The sequence below is a fragment of the Lepidochelys kempii genome, chromosome 1 (assembly GCF_965140265.1).
Source record: "Lepidochelys kempii isolate rLepKem1 chromosome 1, rLepKem1.hap2, whole genome shotgun sequence".
NCBI lineage: Eukaryota > Metazoa > Chordata > Testudines > Cheloniidae > Lepidochelys > Lepidochelys kempii.
The window spans coordinates 9,433,405-9,449,043 of NC_133256.1; the positions used below are offsets into that span (position 1 = coordinate 9,433,405).

The 15,639-nt window shown below is 44.0% G+C and overlaps 1 protein-coding gene across 3 annotated transcripts in view; it reads left to right on the forward strand.

Moving 5' to 3' along the window:
• SLCO2B1 (solute carrier organic anion transporter family member 2B1) overlaps positions 1 to 15,639 on the forward strand; it is a 109,974-nt gene that overhangs the window by 56,548 nt on the left and 37,787 nt on the right. For all 3 annotated transcript variants that reach the window (XM_073333933.1, XM_073333923.1, XM_073333943.1), the window contains 2 exons: positions 612 to 742; positions 8,360 to 8,468. In XM_073333933.1, the coding sequence (XP_073190034.1) occupies positions 612 to 742; positions 8,360 to 8,468 (240 nt within the window). The remainder of the gene's footprint in view (positions 1 to 611; positions 743 to 8,359; positions 8,469 to 15,639) is intronic.

Here is a 15,639-nt window from a genome sequence, read left to right on the forward strand (position 1 = left end):
TCAACTACCTGAAAGGGGGTTACAAAGAGGATGGATCTAGACTGTTCTCAGTGGTAGCTGATGACAGAACAAGGAGTAATGGTCTCAAGTTGCAGTGGGGGAGGTTTAGGTTGGATATTAGGAAAAACTTTTTCACTAGGAGGGTGGTGAAACACTGGAATGCATTACCTAGGTAGGTGGTGGAATCTCCTTCCTTAGATATTTTTAAGGTCAGGCTTGACAAAGCCCTGGCTGGGATGATTTAGTGGGGGATTGGTCCTGCTTTGAGCAGGGGGTTGGACTAGATGACCTCCTGAGGTCCCTTCCAACCCTGATAGTCTATGATTCTATGATTTAGCAGGTGGAAGTAAGGAAGAGATTCAGCATTATGTGATAAGTCAGCTCTCCATGGTCCACCAGCAAATGTTCTGCGGACCTCCAGGGATCCACAGCCCCCAGCATGGGAGCCATTGCTCTGGAGCACTGAGCAAAATTAATTTGTTAGGGACAGATGGACACATCCAATATAGCCCATTTCCTGCAGTCAGAGGGGTAGGGGTGAAGACAGTGGTGGCCCTCACTTCTTCCCATCATCTGTGTTTCTAATTTGTGTTTATTTGCTTGTATTTCAGAGGAAATTCAGCTCACTAACAAAGATCCTCGATGGGTTGGAGCCTGGTGGCTCGGCTTCCTGGTCGCAGCCACTCTCATGGCCTTATCTGCCATCCCTTATTTCTTCTTCCCAAAAGAAATGCCTAAAGAGGTAAGAACTGGAATGGAGACAGGCAAGGTCAATTGCACAAATCATTCAGCTGATTTAAACAATTAAGTTCTCTTAGCTCCCATGGCGGGTGAGTTTACTCTAGGTTGGGATGTGAGGGGATGATGATCTCAGTGAGACTTTCCTGAAGCTGGTTGGGCAGTGCTGTGATGCTGAAGTCAGACAAGGTGTAGAATATCAATATGCTGTGAGGAATATGTTATAAATGTGCTGTTGTACACATGCCACCTCTCTCTCTCTGCTTCCCTTGTGGGCCATGTGCCTTCTAGAGATGGCCGTGTGCTGTGAAGTTTGTATCCAGATTCAAACTTCTCAAAAGTACAAAGGGCTTCTGACGGATGTTCTGATTTGAACTCTTCTCTAGTGTCTGTAGCCCTTACTAGCTCAGATCGGATAAACTAAGCAGAGTCCAGCCTGGCCAGGACTTCGGTAAGAGGCTACCAAGAAAAACCCAGAGTGCTGCTGATAGTTTAGTAGGTGGCATTCTTCCCTCTCCAGAGGTGCAAAAAACAATGGTATGGAATCCCTATTCTATTCTATTCTATTCTATTCTATTCTATTCTATTCTGCATAGGTTCTTATACCATGCTCATCCCTGTAGTATCTGAGTGCCTTCCAGTAGTGTATTAAGCAAAATGACTACACATCTGTCCCTGACCATGTGACCCATGATACTTTTCACAAATACTTCCCCAAATTCTACTGTGGATTAGTATATTTTGCTACATAACACTACGCATTTTATTTCAACTGGTGAAGTGATTTTTCATTTCCTGTTGAAGGGGAGAATCTTGCAACCTTTACTCATTTAAGTAGCTCTTTTGAAGTCCACAGGGATACTTCCATGAGCAACCATTCCTCTATCTCACAGGTGACTGCACATCAGTGGTGGGAATATTATACTTATGTTCATAATATGTAGTCTGAATGGCACGGTGGGACCCTTCTAACTAAAGGGATGTGGTCTAAATCTAAGATATTATCCTCATGGTGTTTGAAAATGCCTTTCAAGGGTACTTCTGCTGATGAGTCAGCTTCTCAGCTGTACTGTTCTTTCCCCAAGATCTCTCTTCTCAACCTTTTTCAACCAGACTGAGACTGGTATAGTAATGACAGGTTTCAGAGTAGCAGCCGTGTTAGTCTGTATCCGTAAAAAGACAAGGAGGCCTTTTGGCACCTTAGACAATAACAAATTTATTAGAGCATAAGCTTTCGTGAGCTACAGCTCACTCGCTCACGAAAGCTTATGCTCTAATAAATTTGTTAGTCTCTAAGGTGCCACAAGTCCTCCTTTTGGTATAGTAGTGTCCCTCTTGTTCCCTTTAAACCTTTGACTTTCCTTTGGGTTCAGGGACAAATCAGCAGCTGCATCAGAGGCCAGTCTCATCTATCACCATTTATAAGTGAATTGCCTGCTAGCCCAAAGGAGTGAGAGATTTCAGATTACTCCCTTTTCCTGTTCCTCCCCTTTTTAATGCTCCCAAACCAAAATACATATAATCACTTGTGTGCTGTGCAGCATAATAGCTTCATGGAACAATAGGCACCTTCCATTCTGCCCAGTGTTTCAGTAACACTGTCAGGGGCGGTATGAGCCAGTGAATGGGGAGCAATGGATTGAGAGACAGGCAACTCTGGATCTGTTCCAGTTCTGCCAAGTAGAATCGCCAGAGATGTCAATCCTGAAACTTTCTTCAGCACTAAATTCACACAGAAAATGCCCCTTCCACACACACACACTTTTTGTCACCAAAACCGAGCACACGTAAAGAACGTCACCCTTTGAGGAGGTATCTTTGTCTCTCTTGGCTCAGGGTTGTGACATTTCCTCTCTTGCCATGCAGCATTCCATCAGCAGTGCCCAGCGACATCCCTTCGTATTGCTGGCATTTCACAGCCCCCTGGCTCTGCATGCAGCATTCCATCAGCAGTGCCCAGCGACATCCCTTCGTATTGCTGGCATTTCACAGCCCCCTGGCTCTGCATGCAGCGTTCCATCAGCCTCACACTTCCGGTGTGAGGTGCCCTGACTCCTCGTGGGGCATTTAATCTCTGTTACAACGTACAAGCCTGCATTAGAAACGTCACAGTGAGGCTCCCTGTCAGTGCCACAGGGGGGATAACACCAATAGAAGTACTAAAAGTGACTGGACACTAAATTGGTAGATTAGATGGAATATGGAGCAAAGCTCTGTAGTATGGATTAAAGGAGAGAAACTTGCCCTAATGCTTTAAAGCCTGATTTCTAGCAGCGCTCCCAGCTTCAGATGAGGTCAGTGGGAGCTACTATTAATTATTATGATTATTCCCACATATGGGTGTCTGATAAGGCCTTTTCCTGACTGCCAAGATTAGCCCCGGGCAATGTCTGGGATGGTTATTTCATTTACTTTTTTACTTGAAGAAATCTGGATTTTCAACAATGACCCTGTGGTATACAACTGATGGGTGAGCTGCTGAGCCCATACGGTGCCCCACTGAAGTCTGTGGGCTCTGCACAGGTGCAGCAGTCTGCTCTCACGGTGCCAGGCTGGGGGCCTAGCTCCTTGAACCCACAATGTGCGGAGAGCCTCCTAGCACATGCTGAGCCCCCACAGCTCCTACCAGCATCAGTTAGTAGAGTTCAGAAGCACTGTGGATGCCGAAAGGAGTCAGGATATTCAGCAGATCAGAGTCTGAGTAAATCACAACTTCACCCGGATGTTGCCCCTCCCTTTACTGGGTGCCGAATGGGGAGCACTCTGGAAGAAACATGTGGCCCCTGTTCTGCACCAGCACCATTATATGCAGGAGTGTTCAGGAAGTGAAGTGAAGATAACATCTCTAATGTTTAGCTTGAGCCAGACTGGCATATGGAACAAAGCCCCTTTAAGGCTCTTTAACAGTTATGCAGCTACTTATATTACCTATTTTTGGTACTTCCAATAAACATGAACAGCTTAAAGGAAAACACTGAGGCAGAATTCTTGAGAGGCTATTCTAAAACCACATCTAAATTGAGCTTGCCAGCATGGGGGAAGGGTTGTCTTGTGGTTAAAGTACATGACCAGCAATCAGAAAAGCTGGGTTTTGTTTCCAGCGTTGTCACAGGCTTCCTATCAGACTTTGGGCAACTCAGTCAACCCTTGTGCCTCAGTTTCCCCATATACAAAATGTGGGTAACCACACTGGCCTACCTCCTGGGATTGGGATGTTGTGAGGATTCTTTCATTAATGCTTGTAAGACACTTGCAGAAAGTCTTAGAAATACACTGTATTATTTGAGGAACACCAGGGAGGCAAATTAACAGGTTGTGTTTGTGGCACTAATGTGTGAGTGGCCACAGCACAAGAAGGCAACAGGGATGGATTTGTCTCCATGTTCAGATTTTTGGCACAAAGTTTTAAAAACAGAAGCAACCAATTGCTTAAAATAATCATCCAGTCTAATATAATTGAGTCCCCTGATGTTTGGTTGTTATAATAAGGCACATACAAAAATAAAAAAAACTAAAGGGAACCAGCATTTGCTGGAGGAGGTATAATGAGTGTTTGTTGGGAGCTTGACCTGCTCATTAACTGAGGAAATTCATTCTGAACTGATTTTTTGAGGCCTGCTGGATTTTTATCTCTTATTTATTTAATATTAAAATAGTATCTGTCACCATGTTTTCACTAAGTTTCAAGGGCTACCTTCTGCACAGTAGGTGAGAGCTCAGCAGGAGCTCCAGGTTAAGCAGAGAAAATCCCTCTTTTGCATTTTGGAGGTATTTATATGTTTTTTTTTCTGATAAATCCAAAATAAAAGCAGATTGGCAAAGCCTGTGGGTGCTCTACCTACAGGTGAAATACCACACAGATAGGGACACTATTTTTCTCACCAGAGCCTGCTAGCAGACAACTTCCATCTGTTTCCTCAGTGGAAAGGAGACCTGCCTCTTTCTGAACCTAGCTGGACTCAGCTACACTTCATTAACTCAAGTGTACATAGGAAGCCTGAGGCTTCCTCTCAACTGTTGTCAGCTCAGGTAGTCCCCCCACAAAAGACAATCAGAAAACCTGGTCCCAACACCTGCTGGGATTTGACCTCAACTCCTCACATCACTGTTTGGCTCAGTGGGGTCTCTCCCTAGGGGCGTAACTCCAAGCTGAGTGGACCATGTCTGCAGGGTCCCAAGGAAGGTACCAAAGGGTTAGTATACCTACAATATCCCATTTGCGTAGTATCACAAAGTGGCATAGCATGAGCCTCTCAGTTAGCTTAAGCTAAAGGAAGTCCAGCCTGGTCGGGCCTCCCTAAGGCTTCCTGGTGGAACAGCCTGATACTCAGAAAGTGGTGCTGGGGGTTCAGTAGATGGTGATCTTCCTTCTGAGTAACTCATAGAATCATAGAACCATAGAATCGTAAAACCATGGGTTTTGAAGGAAACGCAAGTGTCATCTAATCTGACATGGGACAGATTCAGGAATAAGTGTCCCTACAGAAAGCGGGGAAGGAGATGGGATTTGCCCCTGAAGCTGTCTGAGGAGCTGAACTCACAGCCCGGCTCATCAGATACCATCACCAGCTGACATACCACCTATAGGTTTCTGGCTGGGAGGTGGCAGTGTGACCGACTGGCAATGCTGTTTGTGAAAGGAAACACATCCCTCTGAGCAAGAGGACTTTGGGGCGGGGAAAGAAATCATAGTGGATGGGGCTATAACCAAGAACCATTGATGGGAAGAACCAAGATGGACCCAACTGTGGTTTCTGTACAGGTCAATCTACAATCTATGTTATATATACTCTGCAGAATGTTATTGAAAAATGCCTAGGGCAACAAAAGGAAGTTAACATTACATTTATAGACTTTGCAGTTGCTTTTGCCTCAGAGCATTGATCAGCACCGTGGATACTGCTATGCCAGTATGGGGTGCCTGAGGCCTTCATTAATGTGCCTAGTGGAGGAACTGTACCATGGTACATTTAGTTGTATGAGGATCAACGGTTGTATTACAGACTGGTTTTTGGTAGAATCAGGATTGTGCTAGGAATACATTATTTAACATTCTAATAGACTACCTGATGACAAAGCTGATTGAGACCAAAGTAAGAAGTGTGAAATTTAAAGTTACGTCTTTAGAAGAACTCGAGTATGCGGATGATATTGTCTTACTTGGAGAGACTACTGACCAACTACAACGAATGCTAGAAGAGCTGTGAAAAACTGCAGAATCTATTGGACTTAAGATCAATGGTGATAAAACTGAAGCTATGCATGCCTCCTATGAAATTGAAATGAACAACCTGCCAATGCTGCATGTAGATGACAATGACACTGAATGAGTGAATGGCTTTATTATATATTGGGAGTCAGCTGACAACAGGAGGTTCTATAACCAAAGAAGTCACACAACAGATTGGTCTTGTGTCAATGGCATTTCACTGTCTTCAAAGGCCTCTGGGCAGCAGGATGTCTGTGTGAGAACTAAGATACAAGTGTTCAACTTAGTAATGATGACAGTCCTGTAATATGGAGAAGAAAAATGGCCACTAAAAACAGCAGAGAAGAGGAAACAAAACAGTTTTCAGCTTCAGAAGTTGTGGTGTATTCTTAACATCTATTGGTTCGATTTTGTCACAAATAGGGAGATACTTAGACGAGCCAAGTAGCTTGCAGTCTTGCAGTGGTTGGGAACAAGATGAGTGCAATAGCGGGGTCATGTCCAACCTGCAGAAGAAGGTATGCTTCTACAGGTTTATAGAGCTGAAGTTGAAGGAAGTTGAGCAAAAGTCAAAACACATAAGGTTGGAAGATGCAGTACTGAGGGATTTAAGAAGCTTAAATCCTCATATTGACTCTTGTTGAAGGAAGATTTGCAATGGACTGTTCAAGAAGGAAGTCCATTCAACACACCACCACGGTTATCTCATAGCCATGAGAATCTGCTGCTGCTGCTACTGGTTTGCAAGGTTAGCCTGCACAGATCCAGCTGCAGGATCAGGCCCTAAGTATGGCTTTAGGAACCTAACTTTAGGCACCCAAGTTTTAGACGGATAGACTTTAAGATCAGAAGGGACCATTGTCATCATCTAGTTTGACCTCCTGCATACTACAGGCCTCAGAACCTCACCCACCCACTCCTGTAACAGACCCCTAACCTCGGTTGAGTTACTAACATCCTCAAATCATGATTTAAAGACTTCAACTTACAGAGAATTAACCATTTACACTTTTTTTAAACCTGCAAGTGACCTGTGACCCATGCTGCAGAGGGTGGCAAAAAAAAAATAAAAAAATCCCAGGAGTCTCTGCCAGTCTGACGTGGGGGAAAAGTCCTTCCCAACCCCAAATATGGTGATCAGTTAGACCATGAGCATGTGGGCTAAACTGGGAAATCAGGTAGATACCTGGGAAAGAATTCTCTTTAGTAACTCAGAGCCTTCCTCATTCGGTTTTGAAAAGTTTGGTCTTGGCTATGAAAATCTCTCCTTTCATGGACTGCCTCCCTGTAATGCTTTTAATCATTGTCATTGCCCTTCTCTGGCCCTTGTCTTTTACCGCAGTGAATACATTAACATGACAGTACATTACTGTACACACAGAGAAATATTAGACATCCGTTGTACTTCCAGCCTTGGGAGGAATTTGTCAAAGGGATGATGAGAGATACTGTTAGTTTGCTTGGGGGTTGAATTCTGCCCTGGGTTTAGGTACGCAGCTCCCCTTGACTTCAGCCCCACTCCCAGCCTCACCGGCATCCATAGGTGCAATACAGCCCCTGGTGAATAAGCCCCATTTCCTGTTGGTCACCTCTAAAACTAATTTTCCTGGATTTCTATATTAATAGAAGCCTGGCACATACTTTACTGTACATAGATAATGGCCCAATTTGTTATTTATGAGGTGCTATTCATTACAGTTTGACAAATGAAAGTGGGGAAGGAAAATCCGGTTATTATCCCTTTGCTGAAAACCTCTGATTAACCCCTCTGAGCACATGGTGGCCTGCAGCTATGGCATCTGAGCCTGTGATCTTCTGAGCAATTCTCACCTAAGCAGGAAGGGTGTTAGTGATTTGGTATTTGGCACTCTTCCTGCTAAGCCAGGAATGAACCAGGGCTCCCGCAAGCACAGTGTTATGGTTGTTGAGGAGTTGTGAGGTGTAAAACCAAGGTGTCCTGAGCCTTTGTGGTCATTTAGTACCTCCTGATATTTTTCACTTGGGTAGGGGCTTTTTCTTGGTATCCTGGTCAAGTTCAAACAGAGAGAATTGCATTTTGCCTTCCTAAATTCCTCTTGCAGTTTTGAATATAGTATTCTTCACTTCTTGCCCATAAGTACTGTATATATTGCTGTTAAACAGCTGCCACATCCCATCCCGTAAGTGGCTGCCTCACCATGGTGGGTAAAAAGATTCTTATTTAACTTGTAAACTGTTTGAGAGCCTTCTCGAGTGCAACATAGGGCATTCTCTTTATCCCTCTGTGGATGGAATGCTGGGCCATAAATCAGCATGACTGTGTTTTCGTTTCTTTAAATAACACAGCTGTGATGCAGCTGTGAAGGAGCAAGCGAGCTCAGTAGAACAGCTGTCAGCGTGTCCGAAACTGACAGTCTCTTTGTCTTTTCTCAGGTGGTGAAAGGGAGCAAGAGTGAAGTTAAGAGAAGCAAAGACCTACTGAACCAGCTTAAATCCAAATCAGAAATCATGCAAAGCCTATCCTTAACCCAGTTCATAAAAAGTAAGTTGGTGTTTTCCCCTCCTTGGAAAGTCTCTGAAGTAACTCCTCTGCTCACCCAAGCATATATCGCCCTCCTGGCAATGAGGAGCTTGCTGCTTATATGCACCACCAGTGATAAAAATCTGAGAATAACCCTGGGAACAGTCGGCCTCTCCCAGTGCAATAAGTAAAATGGGCTCTGCTTGGAAATAGAATTTCTAGTGGTAAAAATTCTGCTGTATAAAATGTCTGTGCCAGATTATCTTCATCTATCACAGCTAGCTTGTCTAGAAGTCAGACTTTCTAATGTACTATGGTGCTCTTATAAGTACAGCTAAGGTCTGTGCTGGGGTAGGTCAGTGGGTTTCATTCTTGGAGTGTATTCCAAGGGAAGGTTTGAAGGAAATAATCCCAACTGTGGCTCTCTCTTATGAAAAGTGACTTTCTGATATTGGCATCATGTCTGCTTCTTCTGGGCTTCCTAACTCTGATCACTATAATCTTCTGGAAACCCTGATTTTTATTACCCCCAGTACGGAGCTGACCCAGCCATGGGAGAGCGAGCTGGAGTCTCTTTGGCTAGTTACACCATTCACTTGCTAGTTCTATTCTAAATTAAACAAGCAAACTGGTTTTTTTTTATCACCCGTTGCCCTTGTTCCTTTATCATTTAGAAATATCTTGTTGCAGCTGGTACACTAAGAAAATTTGCTATGGAACCATTGCCAGGGAATGAATTCACAGCGCACAGGCTCACTTTTCTGTTTGGCTGCAAACAGACTTTAAATGTAAAAATAATTTCCTCTGCTTGCTAAAGGTGGGAACAGATTTACCTTTTCTTCACCTGGAGTTGTGAGAGCAGCAGACACAGGACATGGGAGTCAGGGTTATTTACTATCATTGCTGCAGCCGTGACCACTGGCATCAATCAAGCTCAGGGCCCCAGGGTGCTGGATCCCGTACAAATACATAGGAAGCAACATTCCCTGCCTCAAAAGAATTTACAATCTAAAGACCCAATCCTGCAAATTTTTATGCACATGACTAAGTGAAGATTGTGGAACTATTCAGCATTAATTTATCAGCATTATTATTTATTTTTAATAGTATCCAAAATCCTCACTCAGGATTGGGGCCCCATTGTGCAAGGGGGCACTGAACAAATATACTGACATTGTCTCTGCCCCAAAGATCTTACAATCAAAAGTTACACACACTGTGTTACCGTTTGCATTGCGGTAGCACCAACGGGCTCCAATCAGAGATCTGGGGCCCACCATGCTGGGCACTGTATATATACTTAACAACAAGATGGTCTCTGCACCAAAGAGTTTACCATCTAAGTATAATGAGAGCTAAAAGGTGGGGATCACAAACAGCCAGGGGAAGTGCAAGGTAACAATGAGGTGAGACTTTGCAGAATTAGGCCCTAATATACGACCAGCTATAATCCATGAATGTAATGAACAACAGGAGGGAAGGGAAAGGAGGATGAGGGAAATTGTAATAAGACTGCCTACATGCACAACTAGACAGTAGACAATTTTCAGTTCTTTTTCAAAGATACTTGCCTTTTCTGCAATGTTTTTCATCTCCTGGGTATTTCTACTGAAATTTCACATCTTCCAGTTTCTGATTGTTTCCAGTTCTCTGTTAACCCTCCACATTCTCTATGGCATGAGCTGAGACTCTTAAGATATACTTAGTATATCTTATATTATATACTTAGTCCTGCCATGAGTGCAGGGGACTGGACTAGATGACCGCTCAAGGTCCCTACGATTCTATATTCTAAGATTCTATATTCTAAGATCTTCCAGGTAGAGACCTGACTGTAAAGTGGCTAGTGCTACATAACTAAGAAGTAATAACACTTACTAAAGACTGCACTGAAAGTGGCATTACAGAGCTGTGATGCTGACAATCAGTACTGGATTGCATTATTGGTACAGTACTCTAGAGACACAAATAGACTGCTCATTGTTAGCATTTAACACTGATTTCTAAAAGCAACAATCGCAGCAGCATTCAGTTGCAAAACTTCTGCCCCAGTATGTTAAACTATCTGATATTCCTAGATCATGGCTAAATAAGAGCCTTATGTCCTTTTGTCTGGGTTCAGTGGATATCTGCATTGTTTGCCTGCTGCTCTTCAGACAGTATTGTTCTTTTGTTCCAGTACAGAATAACTAGCAGCAATGGATATCTCTCTGGGCTCGATGTCCAATAGGATACTATGTAGGCAGACTATAAGTAGGCAGACCTGGGTGTTAAGGGGTGTGTGTGTACAGTAGAAAGAGAGATAAAATGTTGATATCCAGTACCACTTTACATTGGTCAGACACATTATATGAGTGACCAATTAACTTCAACGGAACCAGAATTTGGATTAAATCTGGAGTAACTCCAGCGAAGTCATGGCTCATCCCCAGTTTAACTGAGATTAGAATTTTGCCCCCAGTTTCTATGATTTGTCTTATTTATTTTGTTCATTCTTTCTGATGCTAAACTTTATTGTTTTGTTTGCTTTAATAGTCTTGTGTGCACAGCAGCTTCTAAAAACACAATAGCTGCAGAGTCTCCAGTCTGAATAATCAATACATTTTTATACTTCCTGTTGCTGAAACAGAGGCAGAGTGAAATTTATTTGATGGAGAAATAAAGGGGGGAAAATCCAATTTTTACTCCACATTGCCGTTTTGACATTTTAATGCAGTAATATAGAAGTTTGGCATGGTAATCAGTATCAAGGAAACAGTTGTCATGGCACAAGGTACCGACATTTCACTAAAATCTATGTCAATAATGAAGCTCTGGACACTGTGGATCATTTCTGCTCTCTCGGCTTAATTCTTACCAGCTCACTTAACCTTGATAGGGAACTTGAGGCTAGAATTGGCAAAGCTTCTGTTACCTTTGGCAAACTTACCTGATGTGTTTGGAACAACAAGTTGCTAACCCTGAATGCAAAGGTGTCTATTTATCAGACTTGTGTCCTTAGTACCCTCCTTTACAGTTGTGAAACCTGGGTTATGTACCCCAAGCAGGAGCAGAGATTGAGTAGTTTCCACCTCCACTGTCTTAGAAAAATCTTTGGAGTTACTTGGGACCAACAGATCACCAATACGAGATCCTTGAGAGAACCAACCTACAGACTATGCAGACTACGCTGGATGTTCGCAGACTTTGCCGGCTGGGACACATGGAGTGTATGCCTTAAGATCGTCTTCTGAAGGCTGCGCTCTATGGCCAATTTAAGAACTGCCCACAATGTAGTGGAAGGCCGAAGCTCTCGTACAGCGACAAAGTCAAGCAAGGCCTCAAGAAATTCAGCTTTCCCACTGACAACTGGGAAAATCCTGCCCACAATTGCTCAGTTTGGAGAACCCGGTTTCAGACTGGTGCAGTCACTGCAGAGAGACTGCAGAGAGCCCAGAGGTGAACCAGGAAGCAGAGTGTGCTTCAGCTTCCATTTGGCAAGTGGACCTGTAGCCACTGTAGGAAGGTTTCAGAGTAGCAGCCGTGTTAGTCTGTATTCGCAAAAAGAAAAGGAGGACTTGTGGCACCTTAGAGACTAACACATTTATTTGATTATAAGCTTTCATGAGTATAGCTCACGAAAGCTTATGATCAAATAAATTTGTTAGTCTCTAAGGTACCACAAGTCCTCCTTTTCTTTTTGTAGGAAGGTTGCCACTCATGCATCAGGCTCTTTTCCCATACCATTGCTAAGCACCACTGATGGATCAGTTTTGTCACATCTCCTTTCATCTGTCAAGATGTTGGACAGCCATATATAGAAGGATCAGTAGTTTCTTAAAAGAAAGTTGCCCTATTTTGCTCATCTTAACTGTCTAAAAGTTCATAGGGTGAGGAGTGCTTACTGCCCTGTCGAAACTCTGAAGTGTAGCTCTTTAGTGTGTAAGCAGTGTCAGGAGGAGCTCCACCCTGACATCTGGTGGTGAGGTGTGGCAAGTTGTGGAAAAGAACTTCAGGGGCCGATCTCATTTGCATAGGCACACCCACCACGCCTAGCATGAGACCATAGCTGCCCAAATGGTCACTTTGGCTGCTGTGGGATCCCCAGTGTCTCTGTTATTGGGGCAGGAAGAATAAATTGTTATTACCCTGAATATGGGAACTGTGCTTGGAACTGTACGTGGCCTTTTGTTATGATGGAGGGATTCACCATCAACTAAGTAGCACTCGCTAGGCAAGGGTCATGGGTTCCAAAACTGTGTGAATGGAGAGAGGCTGGGGACAAGTAGTAATACTTGGTAGCATGGGCCCCTTGGTGAGGGCCTTACATGCTAATTGCACTTCCTCCTCTCTCCACTGTGGAATATCAGAGCTAATTTTGATTTCATTAGAAGTCTGGTTATAGGCTGCTGAGCTCACTTTGGGCTGACAGTGCACCAGCACTGGGGCTCCCCTACTACAAGCTGAATTCACCTAAGAGCTGAAATCACTGAGTGTTGTGTTAAGTAGTGGGGGAGCCTGAAGATATATTGTGGAGCAGTTTGCGGGACGGCTGGTGAAGCAGTTTGACGTGGAGCAGTGTGTGGATGGCAGGAGCTGCTTGTGGGCCGTGGAGCTGAGCGAAGGAGTTCGTGGGGCGGCTGGCGGAGCGGAGCGAAGGAGTTCATGGGGCGGCTGGCGGAGCGGAGTGCAGCTGAGCGAAGGAGTTTGTGGGGCGGCTGGCGGAGCGGAGCGCCACTATGGAGCTATGGGGCAGTCAGCTTCAGATCATGTAAGGTGCCTCTTACCCCCGTCCCATTTCCACCCAGGTTGGGAGGTAAAAGCTTCGCAGATAAACTTTCGAACTCTGGGGCTGCCCTGACCAGGGACAGAGACTTTTGGGGCATTGGACTTTTGGGACTTTGGGTGATTTGGGGTTGCTGGACTCAAGAACCAAAGGGAAAAGGGCATGCCCTAATTTGCCTGGGGTGGGTTTTTTTTGCTCATGGGTTGTGTTATGAATCCTGTTGGTGGTGTTTCCCCAAGATAATGCCACATTGTTTCTCTCTGTTATTAAAAGGCTTTTGCTACACTCAGACTAGGTGCTTGCAAGAGGGGAAGTATTGCTTCTTGGAGGCGCCCAGCGGGGGTGGTATATATTTGTCCCAGGTCACTGGGTGGGGGCTCGAGCCGGTTTGCATTGTGTTATTGGAATGGATCCCCTAGATATTGAACCCGGCCCTTGTTGCTGCCAACTCTGACGGGCAGAAGGGTTACAAGTGTTTTTAATTACAACCCGCATTCCTGAGCATTAATGCTGCAGGTGGCCATCTTGCAGAAGTGGGGCATCATGCTTGACACCGGGAGTGTGACATCCTTGTGGAAGAGAAGACATTAAATCAGTTCCCCATGGTTTAACTATCATTAAAAAATGAGACTCTTTAAATAAAGTGTTTGCTCATTCAATATTGAATACCACATTATGCCTTCTCTCTTTAAAACCAATATGAATGGGGGGCGTGGGGTGTGGACAAATAATCTGAATACAGGGCTAGGAACCTGGAACTTGGAGAATCATAGGAATTAGAGATGGAAAAGACCTATTATCCCTTCTAGTCCATCTTCCTGGAGCCGCTACAAGATTGTTCCCTGTATTGAATTAGCTAGTGCATTGTTGTTGTTTTCACACAGCACAAAAAGGCCCCAATGCCTGACTAGCATTTACACAGGAAGGTCACCAATCTAAGTGTTGGTGCTGCTCAGTGTGGGTAGGGGTAGCAACATCAGTACCTGAATGGGGATTTAACCCAAGAAGATTTTCCTGATAGTCATCCCAAATTTCCCCTTTTTAATTTAATCATATCACTTGTAGTTAGATCCCCAGGTTCCCACACTAAATAATTCCTTTCCCTCCTTAGTGTTTACACTCTGTAAATATAAATATTAATAAATCTACACTATAAACATTTGAAGATCCAATGTTCTAGGTGTAAGTGCTATGTATTATTTATGGGCCAGATCTCAAGGCCGTCCTGACCCAGTGTTTACTGAGCCTTTACTCAGGCAAACACGCATTGGCTTCAGTGAGTTCGCTCTGGATTTGGTTCATTATTAATATTAAAGCACTTTCAAAATAGGCTTACAGGCTTTTGCACTGGGCTTCCACAGTGACAGGGCTGAGAGATGGCCATTTACCGGACTGAGCTCGCAGATGCCAATTATAATTAGAAATGTTTCTTTTGGAACGGAAGATATATTTCACAGTGTATTCCCAGTGGAAAGTGTTCTGCTGTCTGTTAGCTTTCACACTGCTGGCCTGAAGAGAACGGGAAGAGCTTTCTTTTAAAACTGATGGCTTAAAAAAACCCTACTTGGAGCTGAGCCAAGCTTTGGGACAATTCCATGTTGCCTACAAGTTTATGTTGCAATTCAGCAAAGAATTTGAGTATATGTTTAAGGCCATTTGCTAATCAGCAAAACAATTAAGTGCTTAAATTGCTTCTTCCATGCTTTGCTGAGTTGGGCCTTAAATTGCTCAGTTCAGCTGGAGCAGAAGGAAATACCCAGATGAGCTGTTCCATTGATTTAAAAGCTACAAAATGAAAATGACCATTAAAGAACAAATTGTGCTATCACCTACACCCATTCAGCCCTGTTGACTTCGGTGAGGTTACGTGGGTGTATGTGAGAGCAGAATTTGGCCCTACATGTCTGATCTTGTACCACTGAAGTCAATGGGATTTTTTTCATTGACTTCAGTGAGACCAGAATTGGGCTCTTACTCCCCCAGTCTGGACTCCTTCTCCAGAACCCAATCCTGCACAGTGCTGAGCTATCTCAACTCCTCTGGAAGTCACTGGGAGTTGTAGGTGCTGTGACTCTTCCAGCTCAGGCCCAATGGGAGAAGATAACCATTTACAAATATCTGAGGAGTGAATTTCAAGGGTGGGAAGAACTGTGTCTAAAACAGTTACATGAATCATAACTAACAATAAGAGGATGAAATGGTGTATGGGGAAAAATTCAGGCAAGGCACTGGGGATGTTTTCAAACAATGAGGTCAGTTATCCAAGGGAAGTTAGCAAAGCTCCAGCACCATAATTACTCCAGATTAGAAAAACCAGAATACTACAGGGAGCAGCCTTGGCTGCTGCGCAGATGGTCTGGATGGCATTGGGCTACATCCTTTCACCTTCGTACTCCCATTACAGTGACTGGAATTACATGTATGACT